The sequence below is a fragment of the Drosophila pseudoobscura genome, chromosome 2, assembly GCF_009870125.1.
Source record: "Drosophila pseudoobscura strain MV-25-SWS-2005 chromosome 2, UCI_Dpse_MV25, whole genome shotgun sequence".
NCBI lineage: Eukaryota > Metazoa > Arthropoda > Insecta > Diptera > Drosophilidae > Drosophila > Drosophila pseudoobscura.
This window is the reverse complement of record NC_046679.1, coordinates 27,168,554-27,184,206: the sequence shown is the minus strand read 5'-3', so window position 1 is coordinate 27,184,206 and position 15,653 is coordinate 27,168,554. Positions and strand designations below refer to the sequence as shown.

The window sequence follows — 15,653 nt, the reverse complement described above, 5'->3', positions numbered from 1 at the left end:
CGTACAGAAAATAAATAAAGTTCCCTACTAAACTGGCCTCGGCACTCGTCGAATTATGCACACGTCATATAGCACAATCAAGCGTAACCGCCTCGACGACCGACAACCCCATATAGTAGTTGTACCTCCCATACTATACATATGATCTACCCGATATCATTACACGCAATTGCCCCTGCCGCAAAAGGGGTGGCCGTTGCCCTTGCCAGTGCCGCCTTTTTGGCAAAGTCTTTCTCAGTTTTTTTTTTTTGTTATTCCAATTCTAATTAAAAACCCAAATGCATTGTTGAGGCATACAGACAGAGAGGTAAAGTAGGATCGAAATGCTTATCACACTGCTCTCGCCCCGATACCCTGTCTCTGTGTGTTGACACTGAGCATTAGGGAGAGCGGACGGATCAGGACGAGGGAAATCCTCTTGAGTGCATGCCTCAACGAGCACTCGGTGGATGGGGATGTGGATTTTAATCTCATTTGAAAAGTTTTTTTATATATTTGAAAGTGCAAAAATTGAAATCAACAATGGAAATAGATTTTAATAAAGGGGTTGAGAACAGCACTAAATGGATTAAAACTTTTGAAACGTTTCAAAGAATCATATTGAAGGTTATATTAAAACTTGATCGCCTGAAGCTCTACGACTCCCCAATCTGATATTGGCCATGTCTTGACTATTTCCAAGCCCAATTTGTAACCACATTTCCTGCTATAGGGCGATGTGAGCATTGTCATCACACCCTTTGGTATTTCCTTTTGCATATCCTTTAAAATTAGGTCCGATGGCAGCTTTTCCTCCGACATAAGTCGCGCAAAGTCAATGGTATGTTTGAACAATTGGAATGCCAGGCCGCGACACCTAAAGTCGAGATGCGTTGCCAAATAAGCAATTTCCAGAATCGAATCCATTTCCCACTCTTTGTAGATGTTGTAGCTGACTTCGAGATCCATCCAAAGCTTGTTGTATTTGATCATTTTGGGACATCTGTACTCCGTCAATTCATAAATGCTATACTTTTTTTCGTTCTGGTTAGAAAGGATGTAAAATAAAAGAGAGATCTATCTACCATCGAACCAGAAGAAGACTCACAAAGATTATATTAGCAACTGCTGACACAATTCTACCACTGCACACGTGCCGTATGGCAAAGGAAATGCCACAGGACAGGACATGTCTAACTAGTGCACGGAGCTCTGATATGGCTACAGGTGAATCTTTCAGTTTGGTTGCCAGGCATGTCAATTCATGGTTCACCGATAAATCAGTCAATAGCTGCGGAAAGAAATGTTAAGTGGATGCAAGAGCCATTACAGAGGATGCCTACCTGTTCAGTTTCATCATACAAGTCCGGCGTGACACGCAGAATCTGATATTTTCCGTCTAAAATGTTTATACAGTCCATGTTTTTAGAACACTGATTTGAAAGCTGTACCTCGACAGCTAATTGTAAATGTATTAATTATTTTCGATTTGCTTCTCAAAGCGTTACTCAGCATGTTCCGGTTTTCTGTTTCTCTAAATGTATTCTAATAACAGAGAGTTTTTGACTTAGAAGAAGTATAGTCACCGATAAATTCAAACCCGAAATTATAACTCCGTTATTACAATAATTAATTAAAAGCGGCTTCACCGGAAAACAATTCAAATTCAAACTCAACGGCAAACTCCAAGTGTGACCGTAACTACAGCTAAAAGATATCGAGTATGTAACCTATCGAACAGCACGACATCTGTTGGCTTTCATCAGAAAAGTCTCAAGAAGGCAAATGCTAGCCCACCTCCGCATGGCGTCGGTGGTGTAATGGTTAGCATAGTTGCCTTCCAAGCAGTTGACCCGGGTTCGATTCCCGGCCGACGCACATCTAAATTTTTTGTTTTAATTTGCAGTATTCGACGCTTGTCGTGCCTTATTTATTGGAAATATCAACAGCTAACTCCGAAATAACAGCCTAAAACTAGGCCGTACCACATTTCGATTTTAAGATCTGGTGTGCTTTGATAAAGCCAAAGCCAAAGATTCCTACCAGGGCAAAGTGATAGTTCCATGCCGTGGACGGAGAAAATATATATCCCCAAGCCAAAGTTATTATTCGTCTCGTAAGTGATTATCATGAAACAAGTAAGCCATATGAAAAACATGCATGTGCGGTAACTATTTGTTGGTCTTCAACCATGATCACGGTATTATACACGTAGTACTCATACACTTGAGGGACTTGCCATATACCCGGTTTTTGTCTGAAGTTTAAAGTTTTAGTGTTCCTATAATGAACACGTAATCTAGTTCTTGCACATTTTTGTATATTTAAGATCATTATACCATACCTCGCCTATGTAACCTTTGCCTGAGCTCTAAATTGGTAGTAAACTGCCTCCATGCCCACACCCCGCCGGCCAGAGACAAAATCCGAAGCCAGCGCGTGCTTCCTACTCCAGTTTAGTTTACTCCTAGAACCTGTACGTTGTATACTACAAATTTCTTCAAGATTTTTTAGAACTTGTATATGACATGTTCGCAGGTCTTATGCAAGGGACTTATGCGCTCGCTAAAACGCTTGCCTTCGAATTCGAAGTCCTCATAGGAAACAGAATTAAGAACCTTGAAATTTGAAGCCCGGCCAACTTTTTGTGAGAAACTCCCGCTCCATAGGGCTGTCACAGCCTCTGGACGTTGGGAACGCAGCTGCTCATCAATGTCCTCCAGACCCTTACCCTCCGCAAGCTCTTTAGTGAGTTCTATGGTATAGCTGGCCAAAGCCCGACCCAGTCCCATACGCTCATGGGAGGGCAAGGTGGCCAAAAACATAAGCTCACAGAAGCAATCCATATTGTACATGGCGCAAACATCAATCCTCTCGTCGACTTCAATCATAAAATCCATCAAACGACGGGCCTGGGGACTCTGAGCGACCTCATTGCGGAATTTCAAAAAGAAATGATCCTCGCCAGGCGCTGGGGGGTACTGGAAGAATTTTTATTTTAGGAGCTACAGATATAAAGAGAGTCCACTTGCTTACCTGTATTTTGTTAAAAGACACTGCTACAATCCGCTCCGTAGCCACCTCCTTGACCAAAAGAGAAACCCCATCCTTGGCTGTAATATTGCATAACTCTCGTAACTCTTGGCGGGCCTGAGCATTATGCGGTAAATTAATACCACAAGCAATGCAAACTGATTCGTTAATAAAAAATGAACCATCAAGAACCTACAAAAAAGAGAAAGCTATTAATATTCAAATTTTGCAAAAAAGCGAGCTGCGTCGGCCGGGAATCGAACCCGGGTCAACTGCTTGGAAGGCAACTATGCTAACCATTACACCACCGACGCCACGTGGGTCTGTCAGCCCAATGTAGATTTCGTGCTGCCGAAGCAGAGGAAGTCTTCAATGAAATTCCTACCCACAGCATCACTCCATCGCAAAGACGAAGATTTGATAAGAGCTTGGTTCTTTTTTTTTATATTGTGACTTTTGCTCCCATACGACTTTACGGTATATATATTTTTACTTACATCAAGCGCCTCTTCCAGATCAGCTTCGGTTACACTCTGGACTTTGAATTTGCCTAAAAACACAATCAATTATCATCAATTGAATCAATTGTTAATGATTTACGTTATTTTTGCGAAAAGTACACACCATCGTGCAAAGTTCCCCAGACTCTTCCATTATATGCACGCATTTTCGCACTCTTATCGCTTGATACTCGACGCCAGGCAACCAAAAATATAGAAACAGCTTCGTCAAATGCTGGTTTATAACTGAGGCCGATACAGGTATTTTACTGTTTACACATGCACGCGGCAACAAACTAAACGACGGCTGGAAGTCTATAAAAGATACGAACACATATGTATGTACATAGGTACCTAATCTAATCGATACAGCACGCGAGCTACCGTTGATTGCCCTAGTATAACCTAGTCCCTCATATTCAACGAATCTTATGGTCAGAATAAGTTCAATGTCTTTTAAATTTCTGGCTCTTTTCTTGTTTCCTTTCTTTTGCGATAACAGAACATACGTATACCAAAAGATTATCAAGTGAATTAGGACGATAGGACGGATGTGGATGTATGCAACACGCATTTTCGAATTGAAGAATATAAAAAGAGTAACCCTTTTACAATATAGGAAGAATTTATTTTCGAGACAATTACTTGTTGTTCCAAACAACTCTGAGCCAAGACTAACCTAACTATTTCTAGTCAATAAGGCACGACAACTGTTCATACTGTATTCATTCATCTGGCCACAAGATCTTTTCAAAATCAATTTCTGGCTCAAAATGGGCCTGCGCTTCTTTGAGTTTTTTCCTTGCATTCGAATTATTTTTACTTTTACGATTCTTATAGGCACGAAATACTGCTCTAATTTCTGTCACATAATCATCTTCTGTATAACCATCAACCTTTTGGATTCCTGTGAAAGAAACATACCAAACCCTACATTAGAGAGATTATATAGAAATCGAAGTAAAGTTAACGTACGATATATAGCATTATTGAAGTTTTTATACTTCTTGAACGGATATTTGTTGTGGATGCCATCGTAGTTGAATTGGACAAAAAAGTCCGCCTTCATTAGCAGATGAAAGTGTCTTCTCAGACCCCCAGGACGAGGCTTATTTTCGGGCTTTATAATATCCTTCATTGTTTGAAACTGCAAAAGAGAAAGCTATATATACCTATTGTTGTAACCCACTAAGGCACTTACATAACGATTATCCGGATCATTTAGCGCCTCCTCGACTATGTCCAGTTGCTCGATTTCAGTTAGAGGAAATTTTTGTAGCTCTTCTTCTTCAATCAGTGATTCTCGCGACTCGTCCGCTTTACTGCCGCTGTTGGTCAGTTTTCTCAAGGTTTCTATGATCTGCTTTTGGTTTTCCAGCACCATGTCCATCTGCTCGTTCAATCTGACGATCTGTTCGTCCACTGTTATCCGTCCAGGAGGGCTCTTTTCCCTTCGAAACTTGCATATTGTAATGTGGTTGCTAGTGGATTCGCTAACTCGTTTCATATTTGCACATTTGTACAGTGCAGTGTTGCCATTTTAGCCTATTTAAGGCTAGATCTACTTATTTGAAAACGGAAAGGCTTGAAAAATTATGAAAATGCTTATAGCCTTAAATCTAGCCTTTTTTAATTTCACTCTGTTTATGTTTGCCTTTTTGTATCCTACATATATTTTTAGGCAAATCGAACAAAAAGTATATTTGTTGTAGATTTTAAAGCTTTGGTCAGAAGTACTGACTTATAAAGATGCTGGCAAAAACAATCCTCTTGAAGAAATCGCTTTATTTGCCATTGAAATTTTAAGTCTACCGTGGTCAAATGCTGCCATTGAATGTGTAATCAGTCAAATAAATATCGTTAAGACCAAGCTTAGGAACAAAATGACTGTTAAATCCTTAAACTCAATATTAAATATAAGGTTTGTTTTAGTAATATTTAATTGTCTGATGAATACGACTATAATTCTTTTGAATTTTACAGATATGGATTGCGCCGTCATGGCAAATGTTGCCACAACTACCAATTACCGGAGAAATATTTAAATTTAATACGTTCCAGCGATAAATATACCGATTCGAGTAATAGCGAGTTGGATAAAATAATAACACAATTAGAAATGTGTTTATCTATGTGTTTTTTTTTATTTTTATTTTTTTCCTGTTTTTTACAATTTTTAGCTTGTTTTAGCTTGTGTTTTTGTAAAATCTAGCTTATTTTGACGCTCAAAATCTGGCAACACTGGTACAGTGGTAAACACACGGTCTGACCCTCAGAAATATACCAAAATATACCGTCTAATTTTAAAAATATACTGACGAATTATAGAAGTTCCATCAAACATATTCCCGGTTTTTTATATTCCGTCGAATATTACTAGCTGGATGGAACCCTCAGCCCTGCCCACATAATTTAATGTCATTTATGAATAAATGTTCCACAAGGTTAGCTATTTTTAAGTACTCATTTTTATTGTATTGTATCCAAAACAAGTCTTAAACAAAAAAGGCCAACAAAAAAACAAAGAAAAAAAGGTGGCAGCGTAAAATTGTTGATAAAATATCAACATACCGTAAATATACCGTCTGCTCAATCACTAACCATACAGTATATACTGTATGGTTAGTGGCTCAATTTAGTTCACATGTAGCAAGTGTGTAGTTAGCTTGTAGTTCCCATGTAATGAAATGAATTTAATGGACATTTTTGTTGACCGTTTTTGTTTAAACCTTATTCTATAAGCAAGGCAATAAGATGAAAACTTAATTTTAACCAGTCTTTTAGGAAATAGATCAGGCAATCGGATTAAATTATGAGTTCAGGGCTGGGGGTTTTAGCTAGCTGGTAATATTCAACCGAATATCGAAAACTAGGAATATGATGCAACTTGAATATGTCAGTATGATTATAGTATATTCTGAAATTTATGAAGTAGCTTCGGTATATTTGTCAGAATTGTTATTGTTGCAAGTTAAATTTAAACAAAAGACAACTTGTAAAAAAGGGGATTATAAAAAATATTCAAAATCATTGCGGCCACGTTGCCTTGGCAACGAATAGGCAAACAAACGAATTCGTAACTTTGACGATTTTCAGAAGAAGTCTTATAGTCATAATGTTTTTACTAGACAGATTGTTGCCCTTTATATTTAGCTATATAAGGCCGTTTATTAAATGGTTTTTGCACGCCTTTACCCGACTATCGGAGCTGCAGAGAGTCTGCTATGGAGCCCGGGCGGGGGCCAGTCGGACGCGACAAGTGGAAAGATCCCTGACATTGTCCAAATCGTATGAAATAAAGCGCATGGTTCACGACCTGGATGAGGTAGCACCCTATGCTGACAACAGGAATCTCCTGGAGTTCTGTAAGTCTTTAGAAAATCTCTGGTCTCCATTTTTCTAATCAATTTATGCATTATGTAGCCTTCCGTGCCGCACGCGTTGTTATGCAGGCAAAGCGCATTAAAAACAATGCCCATCCGGACTTTTCCCGACTCTTTATCAATTGTGTGTCCACCATTTGGGGCTACAGGCGTCTGATGTACCAGATAGAGCAACTGCGGGCCGAGAAATACGATTCGGATAACCCCGAGCACGAATACAAGCTGTTGGAGCTTTGGCAACTGCTGATGCCAGAGGCGCCGCTAACTGGACGCGTAAGCAAACAATGGCAAGACATTGGCTTCCAGGGCGATGATCCCAAGACGGATTTCCGAGGCATGGGCATGCTCGGACTGGAAAATTTGCTGTATTTCGCCAGCGCCTACAACGATGCCGCGAAGCATGTGCTGCTCCACTCGATGCATCCCACACGCGGTTACACTTATGCAATTGTTGGCATCAATCTTACTTCGATGGCCTACAATCTAGTGAAGACCGGCCAAGCAAAGACACACTTCTATAATGTGGTGGCCCTGCATAAGCAGGACTTTAACACTATAGAGGATTTCCATAAATTGTATTGCTACCTATTCTTTGAATTTGATCGATTCTGGATGGAAAGCGATCCGCGCAATATAATGGATTTTCGTGAGATCTATCAGGCGTTTGAAATCACCAAATTAGAGGCCCTGCACAATGAGAATACAATTTTTAAAACTAATTTGGTTGTAGAATCCGTCTAAAAAATATGTGTAAATATATGGCAATGAAGTAGATGTTTGGTTTGTTTAAACACTAAAGGGATTGTGTCGGGGAAAGAATGAATCAATCTCTAATACAGATGAACATTGGTTAATTTATTATTGGAGTTCTTGCTCAGTCCCCCAAAATACCGATTAAGGCCCAGTCACTTTTTATTATAAATGCAGATTTATGCGTTTATTTGAGAGCCATATATTATTATATGTTTATATGTGTATATATATTTAAATATTTTAATGCAAGTTTTAAATGAAACTAAGACTGGAATGTCACATAATAATACTCGTTTTCAAAATTAAGTCAAGATGAGAGATGGGTGTAAATAAATAACTATTTAAATATCACGCAAAAGCATAAAAACTAAACGAAATTAAAATCGATTGAAAGATTGCACAAGAGAGTCATTTGTTTTTGGATATAGCCTATCAAAAATGCATCAGAGTCAAATCCCAAGGCTCAATAGAGGCGCTTGCAAGCTAGTTTTTGTTTTTTGGAATATCAATATTTGTAGTATCGTTTAGCGATAGAATTTAACCTCCGCCTCGACACAGTCCTTGAGCAGCTCGTCCAGCTCGTCGCTCGCATGATCCTGCAGCGAAAAGTAATTGTTCAACTCGTCCACACAAGAGCGCTCCAGACTGCGCAAGTGCTCCAGGGCCGCTGGCTTGCGCTGCGAATGTAATTTGTGTAGGAGCGTTAGTTCAGCCTCTGACTGTACTGCAGTAAGTGGCGAGATCCGAGGCTTGGGGGCGAAAACGAACGGCTTGAACACAGATTCGGCTGCATTGGGCGTGGCCGTAAACCAATGACAGCATATCCCCTTGGCCGAGAGCACAGAAACAGTGGCCGCTCTGGAGCTACTCTCGTTGCTGGCGGCGCGCAGCGTCTCGAACATATCGTGTTGAGTGTAGGTGCCATCGCCCGATGGCTTGGGGCCGCACCAATCCTCGGCTGGTGGCTGTGCCTCGGCATCGTGGGCCGCTGCAAAGCTGGCCTCTGCGTCCAGACCCTCACTGGACTTGTTGATGGTGGTGGTCACAGTCAGACCGCCACTGGGCAGCCGCAGAAAGCTAGACTCCACCTTCTCGGCGGCCCAGACCTTTCCGGCACAGCTGATGAGCCAGGCGGCAGTGGAATCACACGCTATAAAATTGAGCTTGGTTTTATCATGGCCGTGGGTAGCAACCAGCAGCCCAATACGGTCCACGGCAGCCTCCACATCGCTAGACACGGCCAAAGTCAATCTAAAACGTTCATGTATCATTTAAAGAGAGCTTAGAAAGAGAGCCTGATTTGAAACATACCGTACTATATCCGTGCCCAGCAGGCTATCGTTGTCTTTGGCATCCTCCTCGCCATCCGTCCAGGTGAGGCCTACGGCCACGCCGCGTTCGTTGGCCCCGAAATCACCGCCCCATAGACCGGGCTTAGGTTTTTGCAATATAACACGCAAGGCGTCTTCGTTGCTCGATTCAGCAGCGGCTCCGCCATCAGTCTGTTAACAGTGCAAATGAGGCGTGAGTCATTGATCGAGTTCGAGTTTCAAGAATTGAAGTTTTACCTTCCCCTCCCCTATGACGTCGCTGACATCATAGTAGCATACTTCTTCTGCAACGCCAACAGATGCCTCGTCCTCCGCATTGCGGCCAACAATTAGGGTACCAGAGACACAGTTGGCAGGCAGAACAACAAAGCACTCGCCGTTAGAGGACATTTTTACGGGTTTTTAACGCTTTAAAATGCACAGAACCAGAAAACAGACGACGTTGGAGTTGCAAAATTGATTTTTCCCCTCAGCTGTTTGGGAGCTTTTCGACCGAATATGCGGTCCGACCTTCACAAATATACCGTCTCATTTTCAAAACATACCGTAAATATACCGATGAAAAAACGAACTTAGCCCAATTGAACCACCTTTATTAAAGACGTAAAGGACTTTTATGGATTTTTGAGCTAAAATCAGCCGAGATAAAATCACTGATGTAATTATATACTGTCACACTAATTTTTTTGCCACCATGTCTAGCTCCCACACCTTGCCAGTTTTATACTTTTTATAGTATTCTCCAGCGTTTTTTATCACGACTTATGGGCTTCACCTTCTTGTCCCATGCACCAATATAGAAATCGTGAGTAAATGATGGAACTTGAATACAAATAATTCATCAGTAATTTACTGAATATTTTGGAACTGTGACGTATTTTCGGTATATTTCTGAAAGTCAGACCGTATATCCATCAATTTCGCGGTCACACTGACGGTCGCGGATATTAAGTAGCAAAAAAAAAACGTATCGAGCCGAGAGTTTTCTCGGGAAAACTCCCACTTGCAGAATTATAGCAATTAGAATACCGCAATCTAGTTAAGGTGGCTAACAAATTCGCGTTGTTGGTTTGTTGTTACAAGTATCGCGCATCGATAGGGAAAATCGTCTATTGCATTTGTATACAGAGCAGGTGGTGTTGTCTCTCTCAGGCTTGCACGCTCGCTCCTGATGTGCGAGCGAAACAACAACAAACAAGTTACAAGGTGTGTGTTGGTGTTGTAAATACAGTCGTTGTTGTTGTTGTTGTTGTTGTTGTACGGTGCTGGTGGATGTTCAGCGCCTTTTTTTTGTTCGTGTGTTGATTATTTTACTTGCGTGCGTTTGCTTCTCGTGGGCGGCTGTTGGGACGATAAAACCGTGAAAATATTTGGGAAAAAGTAAACTAACAGCCCAATAAACGACAAGTGCACGACCAGCTCGATAAGGCTGGTTAAAGTTCAGCTCAAGTGTCAAATTGGGTAAAGAAAATCAATATTCGCTGTGTGAAAAGGTGTTTTGTTAGCGCCCCAATCAGAAATCTACATATTACTGTGTGAAAATAGTGTAACAAAAAAAGAGTGGAAAGAATTTCAAGTTTTTGGTGAACCTCCCTCCCTCCCCCCAACCGACGCTCCCAAAAAAAAGAGATATTTCTTTATATGCGTTGCTTGACCACTTTTGACCGCGCGCATTTTGCCCTCGCCCGAAACTAGTTTTTTTATACAATTTGCCTTTTGATGACGTTTTAAAGCCGTGTTTTTTGTGTGTACGGTACAAATTTAAAGCAATTTTCCCAAAAAAATCAATAAATTCAAGCTTCGAGTATACACACATTTTCCGTTTGGAGAAATTTAACATGCTTTAAGCGAGAAAAACGGATGTGGGAAACCACCCTCGCACTCTAGCCGCCCCATTGACTCCACTCGCCCCCCCCCTCCATTGAGAGCATCTTTAGAAGGAAGAAAATATATAGAGTAGAGTGCCATGTCGCTTATATTCCTCCCCCAAAAGCACCTAACGCGCCCCCTTTTGCGGCATTTTATATATGTACAGATGTACGCATATATGTAACATCTTCTGTATATGTGTGTTGTATGTTTGTGTGTATGTATCTGGCTATGTGATCTGTAGGCGTGCTCCGTGGAAAGTGCATTGCTCCCCCTTCTCTATCCGTCGCCCCATTATTGTAAACATTACAAAAGCGGCGTGCAGAGCGGCGGCCTCGTTTCATGCATAGAGGTGTGCGCGTGTGCGTGTGTGTGTGTGTTGTGTGCTTTTACACCGTTAAAGTTAAAGTTCTCGCGCAGTCGGTGTGTTTTTCGGCAGTTGGCAACACGTTGACCCAATAACGGTAGAATAAGAACTTCAACTCTCGCTCACACGCAAACACACACACACACATACTAAAGAAAGCCCATATGCATGAATGAAGCAGAAACAGCGCCCGCATGCCGTTAATACTATTATTGTGAAATCTCTGCAGATGCTGCGGCGGCGACCCACATAATCCCGCTACTTATGTTCCTGTGCATGTATGTATGTATGTAGCTGCTGCACAGTGGAACCAAAATTAGCCCCTGATTTGTAATGCAGCGTTTTTCCTGTTTTATTTTTGGTGCTGCCTTTTGTTTATATCGAGAGAGCGATTTTTCGTTCAAGTTCAATGAACCAGCAACCAATGGAATGCCTCGGGTGTTTAATGTGTGTGTGTGTGCGTACGCGTAGGTTTTTTTGAGTGTGAGTGAATGTTACCAAAATTTGTTGACCGTTTTTATCACCGTCAATAAATTAAATATCAATATGCGGTGGCAACGTGTGCTGAGTTGTTTATGGTCATTTTTATTTACATAAATGATTCAACAGAAAAGAATTGCGTGGCTTATTAAAACGTCGGCGAAATTACCTTGACATTGAGAGATTTTCATGTACAACAGTGCCATTGTGTGAATGTGTGTTATTGCGTGTGTCAATATTTTGCGAGTGGAGCCCATGCCCCAAGGTATCTTAAAGTGAAGGTAAGGCATGCCTGCTCTTCGGGTAGCCTATTTTACTACCCTCTCGCTCTCATTGTGAAGCTCTCGCATACCGAAGCAGGTGTGCAGGACAGTTGTCTGACTGCCTTACCTTCTTTGTTTGACACCTTGCCGTGTGCTATCTCACTCTCAGACACTTGTATTGAAGGCCACCAGATTTTAATTGCATAATGCTCGAATTACACTACACTCCATGCACACTGCAATGCGACACCTCCGTCAATATCGATAGCTTGGCGCCGCTTTATCGGTAAAGAAACCGGGAATAATACGTATATTTCTTTCTCCTCATCCTTTTTGCAGTTCCAACACAATTCCATCTTCATTCAATGCAAAACTGGAGCTAGACTCCAGCAAAGACGACACCATTCACTCCGCAAACTTGAACAAAAAACTCGTCAAGATTAAAAAGTTCAAGCTGGACGATATGAAGGAAATGGTGGGCGGCTGTTGTGTTTGTTCGGACGAGCGGGGGTGGCCGGAGAACCCGCTCGTCTACTGTGACGGCCAAAACTGCATGGTTGCCGTGCATCAGGCATGCTATGGCATCGTGACGGTCCCCACCGGACCCTGGTATTGTCGCAAATGTGAATCCCAAGAGCCCGCCTCCCGCGTCCATTGCCATTTGTGCCCCTCAAAGGACGGGGCGCTCAAGAAAACAGATCAAAACAAATGGGCACATGTGGTGTGTGCTCTGTATATACCCGAAGTGCGATTCGGTAATGTCACCACCATGGAGCCTATACTCATATCGCAGATACCGGAGGAACGCTTCCACAAAGGTGAGTGGAAATGGTGTTCTTTAGAGCTGGGATTTGATATAGAATTTGGTATTTTACAGCCTGCTACATTTGCATGGAGATTGGAAAAAGTGGCCGTTCCACCAAGGGTGCCTGCATGCAGTGCAACAAATCCAATTGCAAGCAACAATTCCATGTCACATGCGCCCAGAGCCTGGGTCTGCTCTGCGAGGAGGCAGGCAACTATTTAGATAATGTGAAGTACTGCGGCTATTGCCAGCATCATTATAGCAAACTGGTGAGTATGTGGGGGGAATATAATTATGATCTCCACACTAATATGATTGCAACTTTGCAGAAAAAGGGCGGCAACGTCAAAACCATACCGCCATACAAACCCATACAACATGACACCTCATCCGATTCGTGTTCGTCGCCCGAGAAGGATATTGACTCCACAATGAATGCATCAGCTACCTCGGCAACGAGCATTAAGATAACCAGCAGCAGCAGCGGCTGCAGCAGTGCCAACAGTAGTGCCTTGAACGCCAGCTCTTTGGGGGCAGTCTCCGGAGGCGGCAGCGGCAGTGGTGTGTCCTCATCGTCCAAGCAGCGCAAGAGCAATGCATCGGGCAAGTCATCGAGCAGCAGCAGCAGCAGCTCCTCATCATCATCCACGGGAGTGGTGAATCCCACCTCCAGTTCCGCAGGTTCGGGCGGAGGCAGTAATCTGCCAGTCGGAGGAAGCCTACTACCAGCGAGTAGTAGCACTAGCAATATTAGTAATAGTACCAGTACCAGTCTGCCGGCTGGCACAGGAGCAGCAGCAGCTGCTGGCGGAAACGTGGCCGGTGGCAGCATAAGTGCAATAAATCTACCTTCCTCCGGCAGTGGCTCTGGCTCTCAGAAGGCCGCCGCCACCAGTCAGTCGACAACATCGGCAGCCACCACAACAAAATCCTCGGCCAGCAGTTCGAGCAGTAGCAGCAGCTACAAGGACAAGCATAGCAAAAGCTTGAGCAAGCAATCCAATTCAAGCAAGGAAAAGGATAGCAGCAAGGACAGCGGAAACAATCCCCCTAGCAGCAGCACGAGCAGCAGCTTATCGAATTCAACAGCCACCTCAACATCTACTAGCTCCTCTTCGTCGCGGGAGAAGTCTTCGTCGAAGTTATTGAAAAACAAGGACACCACACCCATTCAAATGCCAAGTGCCACAAGCAGCAGTTCGAGTATCAGCACATCCAGCAGCAGCAATACCCAGCCGAGCAACAGTTCGTCAACTCTAACAGCCGCCATTGGTTCTGCCGCTGTAAGCAGCCCTGTGGCTGCCCTATTCGCCGCTGCATCAGCCAATATCTCGAATCATGCCCAAAACCTAAGTACGAATGGAGGAGCAGGCAGCAATGTGAGCACTCATCTGAATACCAGCAGCAGCCGCAGCACGGGTTTCGGTACAGAACTACGTCCGGGCAGCAGTAATTTGAATGACTCTTCTTCGGTCATTGCGGCAAGCAGCAGTGCTGACACTTTACCAGGCGCTGGTTCGTCTGCAAGTAATCTGACTGCAGGCCTGGGCCAGGGCTTAAGCGGAGGAGGAACAGTCTCCTCCACTGTGGCCACTAATTTGACCACAAGCAAGGCCTCCTCATCATCTGCAGCAACCTCGTCGTCGTCTTCCGCCAGCAATCCCACACAAACCACGAGTGTGGCATCGAAAAAGCGTAAAGCCGATTCGGTGAAGCAGTCAAGCGGCAGTGGCAGTGGCCCACCACTCATCGCTCCATCAGCCTTGGACGATAGCAATAGGTGGGCTACGAGAACGGCAAAGAAAAGGTCTTTTATATGTTACAATTTTTCCAAATTTAGTTTAGAAAGGTTTCCCAATGTCCACTGATAAATGATACGCTTACCAGCGAACAGCGGAATGCCTATACCTCCGATAATTATCATTTTGTAATTTGTTTAATAGTTGTAAACGGCTCTCAACGGAGAACCGAGTTTGTTTAATTGTAGAAATTATCAATCGAATCGACTAACATCGTATGAGACCTATTTTCTTACCCAAAAAATCAATCATCTCTGTACAAAATATTTATTGATTTCTGTTTCTATAAATCTATAGTTCATTTCGCGAATTGATTAAGGATACACACGTGACTCTGACGGCACTAACAGATTTTGAAAAGGAAATAGAAAAGAGCTCCAAGAGGGTAAGTTTTATTCCAACAAATTGTTTACCTTTAAGTATATACATTTGTTCTATAAATATACTGATAAACAATCGAATATATAAAGAAAAGAGAATGGAAAAGCTTTTCCACTCTTGAGCTGTAGATTTTTGTATCTCTTGAGTGACTTTTCGGTATATTTTGCGATCTCTGTCGAGTGTTTCTCCCTCTCTTTCTCTGGCTAAAATGTTGCATTTTGAATGATGTTTTACACTTGTCTCGAGCATGTCATGTCCACATTGTTTGCCAGAGAGAATACACTATAATATTAGTAATAGCAAATATCTATATATTCGTTTCACTTGCCAAAAGTTGAAGGCGCAGGCGCTTTCTACCGCTCTCGTATCATATTTATAGGTGGAAGAAAAAATGCAATTATTTTTTGAAAAGAGCAAGGTGTGCGTGGAATTGTACAAAGGTGGGATCTCAAAGGAATTCCTTGTTCTTCCATATTACCCTTTAAAGTATTTTGTGGGGGGATATAAAATTTGGGATTCGGAGAATCCATTTTGCCCAAACTATTATTAAAATTCCAAACATGAATATTAACATAGAAATGATTATGGGCTCTCATTTTTATTTCCTGCTTATACACTACCGATTTGGATACACAGATCACCGCGTAATGCAGCATATCTCAACGGTCCTTCAGCGTTTCGTTTCCCCCTTTCTAAATGATGGGTACCTT

At 42.4% G+C, this 15,653-nt stretch overlaps 5 protein-coding genes and 2 non-coding genes across 14 annotated transcripts in view; 3 read left to right on the top strand and 4 right to left on the bottom strand.

Annotated features, from left to right (window-relative positions):
• Positions 1 to 510: 510 nt before the first annotated feature.
• Positions 511 to 1,468, bottom strand: LOC4802920 (uncharacterized). The gene is made up of 3 exons (XM_001359705.4): positions 1,323 to 1,468; positions 1,088 to 1,270; positions 511 to 1,023 (listed from the first exon to the last, which is right to left on the bottom strand). Exons 1-3 carry the CDS (start codon positions 1,398 to 1,400, stop codon positions 613 to 615), a joined length of 672 nt encoding a protein of 223 aa, XP_001359742.3. The 5' UTR covers positions 1,401 to 1,468; the 3' UTR covers positions 511 to 612.
• Positions 1,469 to 1,785: 317 nt separating this feature from the next.
• Positions 1,786 to 1,857, top strand: TRNAG-UCC (transfer RNA glycine (anticodon UCC)). Its single transcript has one exon. It is a non-coding gene; the product is annotated as a tRNA-Gly (tRNA).
• A 184-nt stretch (positions 1,858 to 2,041) lies between these two features.
• LOC4802919 (uncharacterized) lies at positions 2,042 to 5,070 on the bottom strand. Its single transcript, XM_001359704.4, has 6 exons — positions 4,714 to 5,070; positions 4,488 to 4,659; positions 3,637 to 4,419; positions 3,510 to 3,562; positions 3,016 to 3,204; positions 2,042 to 2,960 (listed from the first exon to the last, which is right to left on the bottom strand). The coding sequence occupies exons 3-6, from the start codon at positions 3,677 to 3,679 to the stop codon at positions 2,490 to 2,492; spliced, it is 756 nt and encodes a 251-aa protein (XP_001359741.2). The 5' UTR covers positions 3,680 to 4,419; positions 4,488 to 4,659; positions 4,714 to 5,070; the 3' UTR covers positions 2,042 to 2,489.
• On the bottom strand, positions 3,255 to 3,326 carry TRNAG-UCC (transfer RNA glycine (anticodon UCC)). Its single transcript has one exon. It is a non-coding gene; the product is annotated as a tRNA-Gly (tRNA).
• A 1,360-nt stretch (positions 5,071 to 6,430) lies between the features above and the next one.
• LOC4802918 (ELMO domain-containing protein 2) lies at positions 6,431 to 7,669 on the top strand. Its single transcript, XM_001359703.4, has 2 exons — positions 6,431 to 6,877; positions 6,936 to 7,669. The coding sequence occupies exons 1-2, from the start codon at positions 6,628 to 6,630 to the stop codon at positions 7,634 to 7,636; spliced, it is 951 nt and encodes a 316-aa protein (XP_001359740.2). The 5' UTR covers positions 6,431 to 6,627; the 3' UTR covers positions 7,637 to 7,669.
• A 158-nt stretch (positions 7,670 to 7,827) lies between these two features.
• LOC4802917 (secernin-2) lies at positions 7,828 to 9,608 on the bottom strand. The gene is made up of 3 exons (XM_001359702.4): positions 9,217 to 9,608; positions 8,960 to 9,150; positions 7,828 to 8,899 (listed from the first exon to the last, which is right to left on the bottom strand). The coding sequence occupies exons 1-3, from the start codon at positions 9,367 to 9,369 to the stop codon at positions 8,173 to 8,175; spliced, it is 1,071 nt and encodes a 356-aa protein (XP_001359739.3). The 5' UTR covers positions 9,370 to 9,608; the 3' UTR covers positions 7,828 to 8,172.
• A 265-nt stretch (positions 9,609 to 9,873) lies between these two features.
• Positions 9,874 to 15,653, top strand: part of Alh (coiled coil domain containing protein Alhambra) — a 30,853-nt gene continuing 25,073 nt past the window's right edge. For 5 of the 8 annotated variants that reach the window (XM_033377002.1, XM_033376999.1, XM_033377003.1 and 2 more), the window contains exons 1-5: positions 9,874 to 10,185; positions 12,298 to 12,776; positions 12,836 to 13,032; positions 13,093 to 14,570; positions 14,860 to 14,947. In XM_033377002.1, the coding sequence (XP_033232893.1) occupies positions 10,151 to 10,185; positions 12,298 to 12,776; positions 12,836 to 13,032; positions 13,093 to 14,570; positions 14,860 to 14,947 (2,277 nt within the window). In that variant the 5' untranslated portion in view covers positions 9,874 to 10,150. The remainder of the gene's footprint in view (positions 10,186 to 12,297; positions 12,777 to 12,835; positions 13,033 to 13,092; positions 14,571 to 14,859; positions 14,948 to 15,653) is intronic. The other 3 variants (XM_033377010.1, XM_033377014.1, XM_033377016.1) reach the window with 2 other exon arrangements.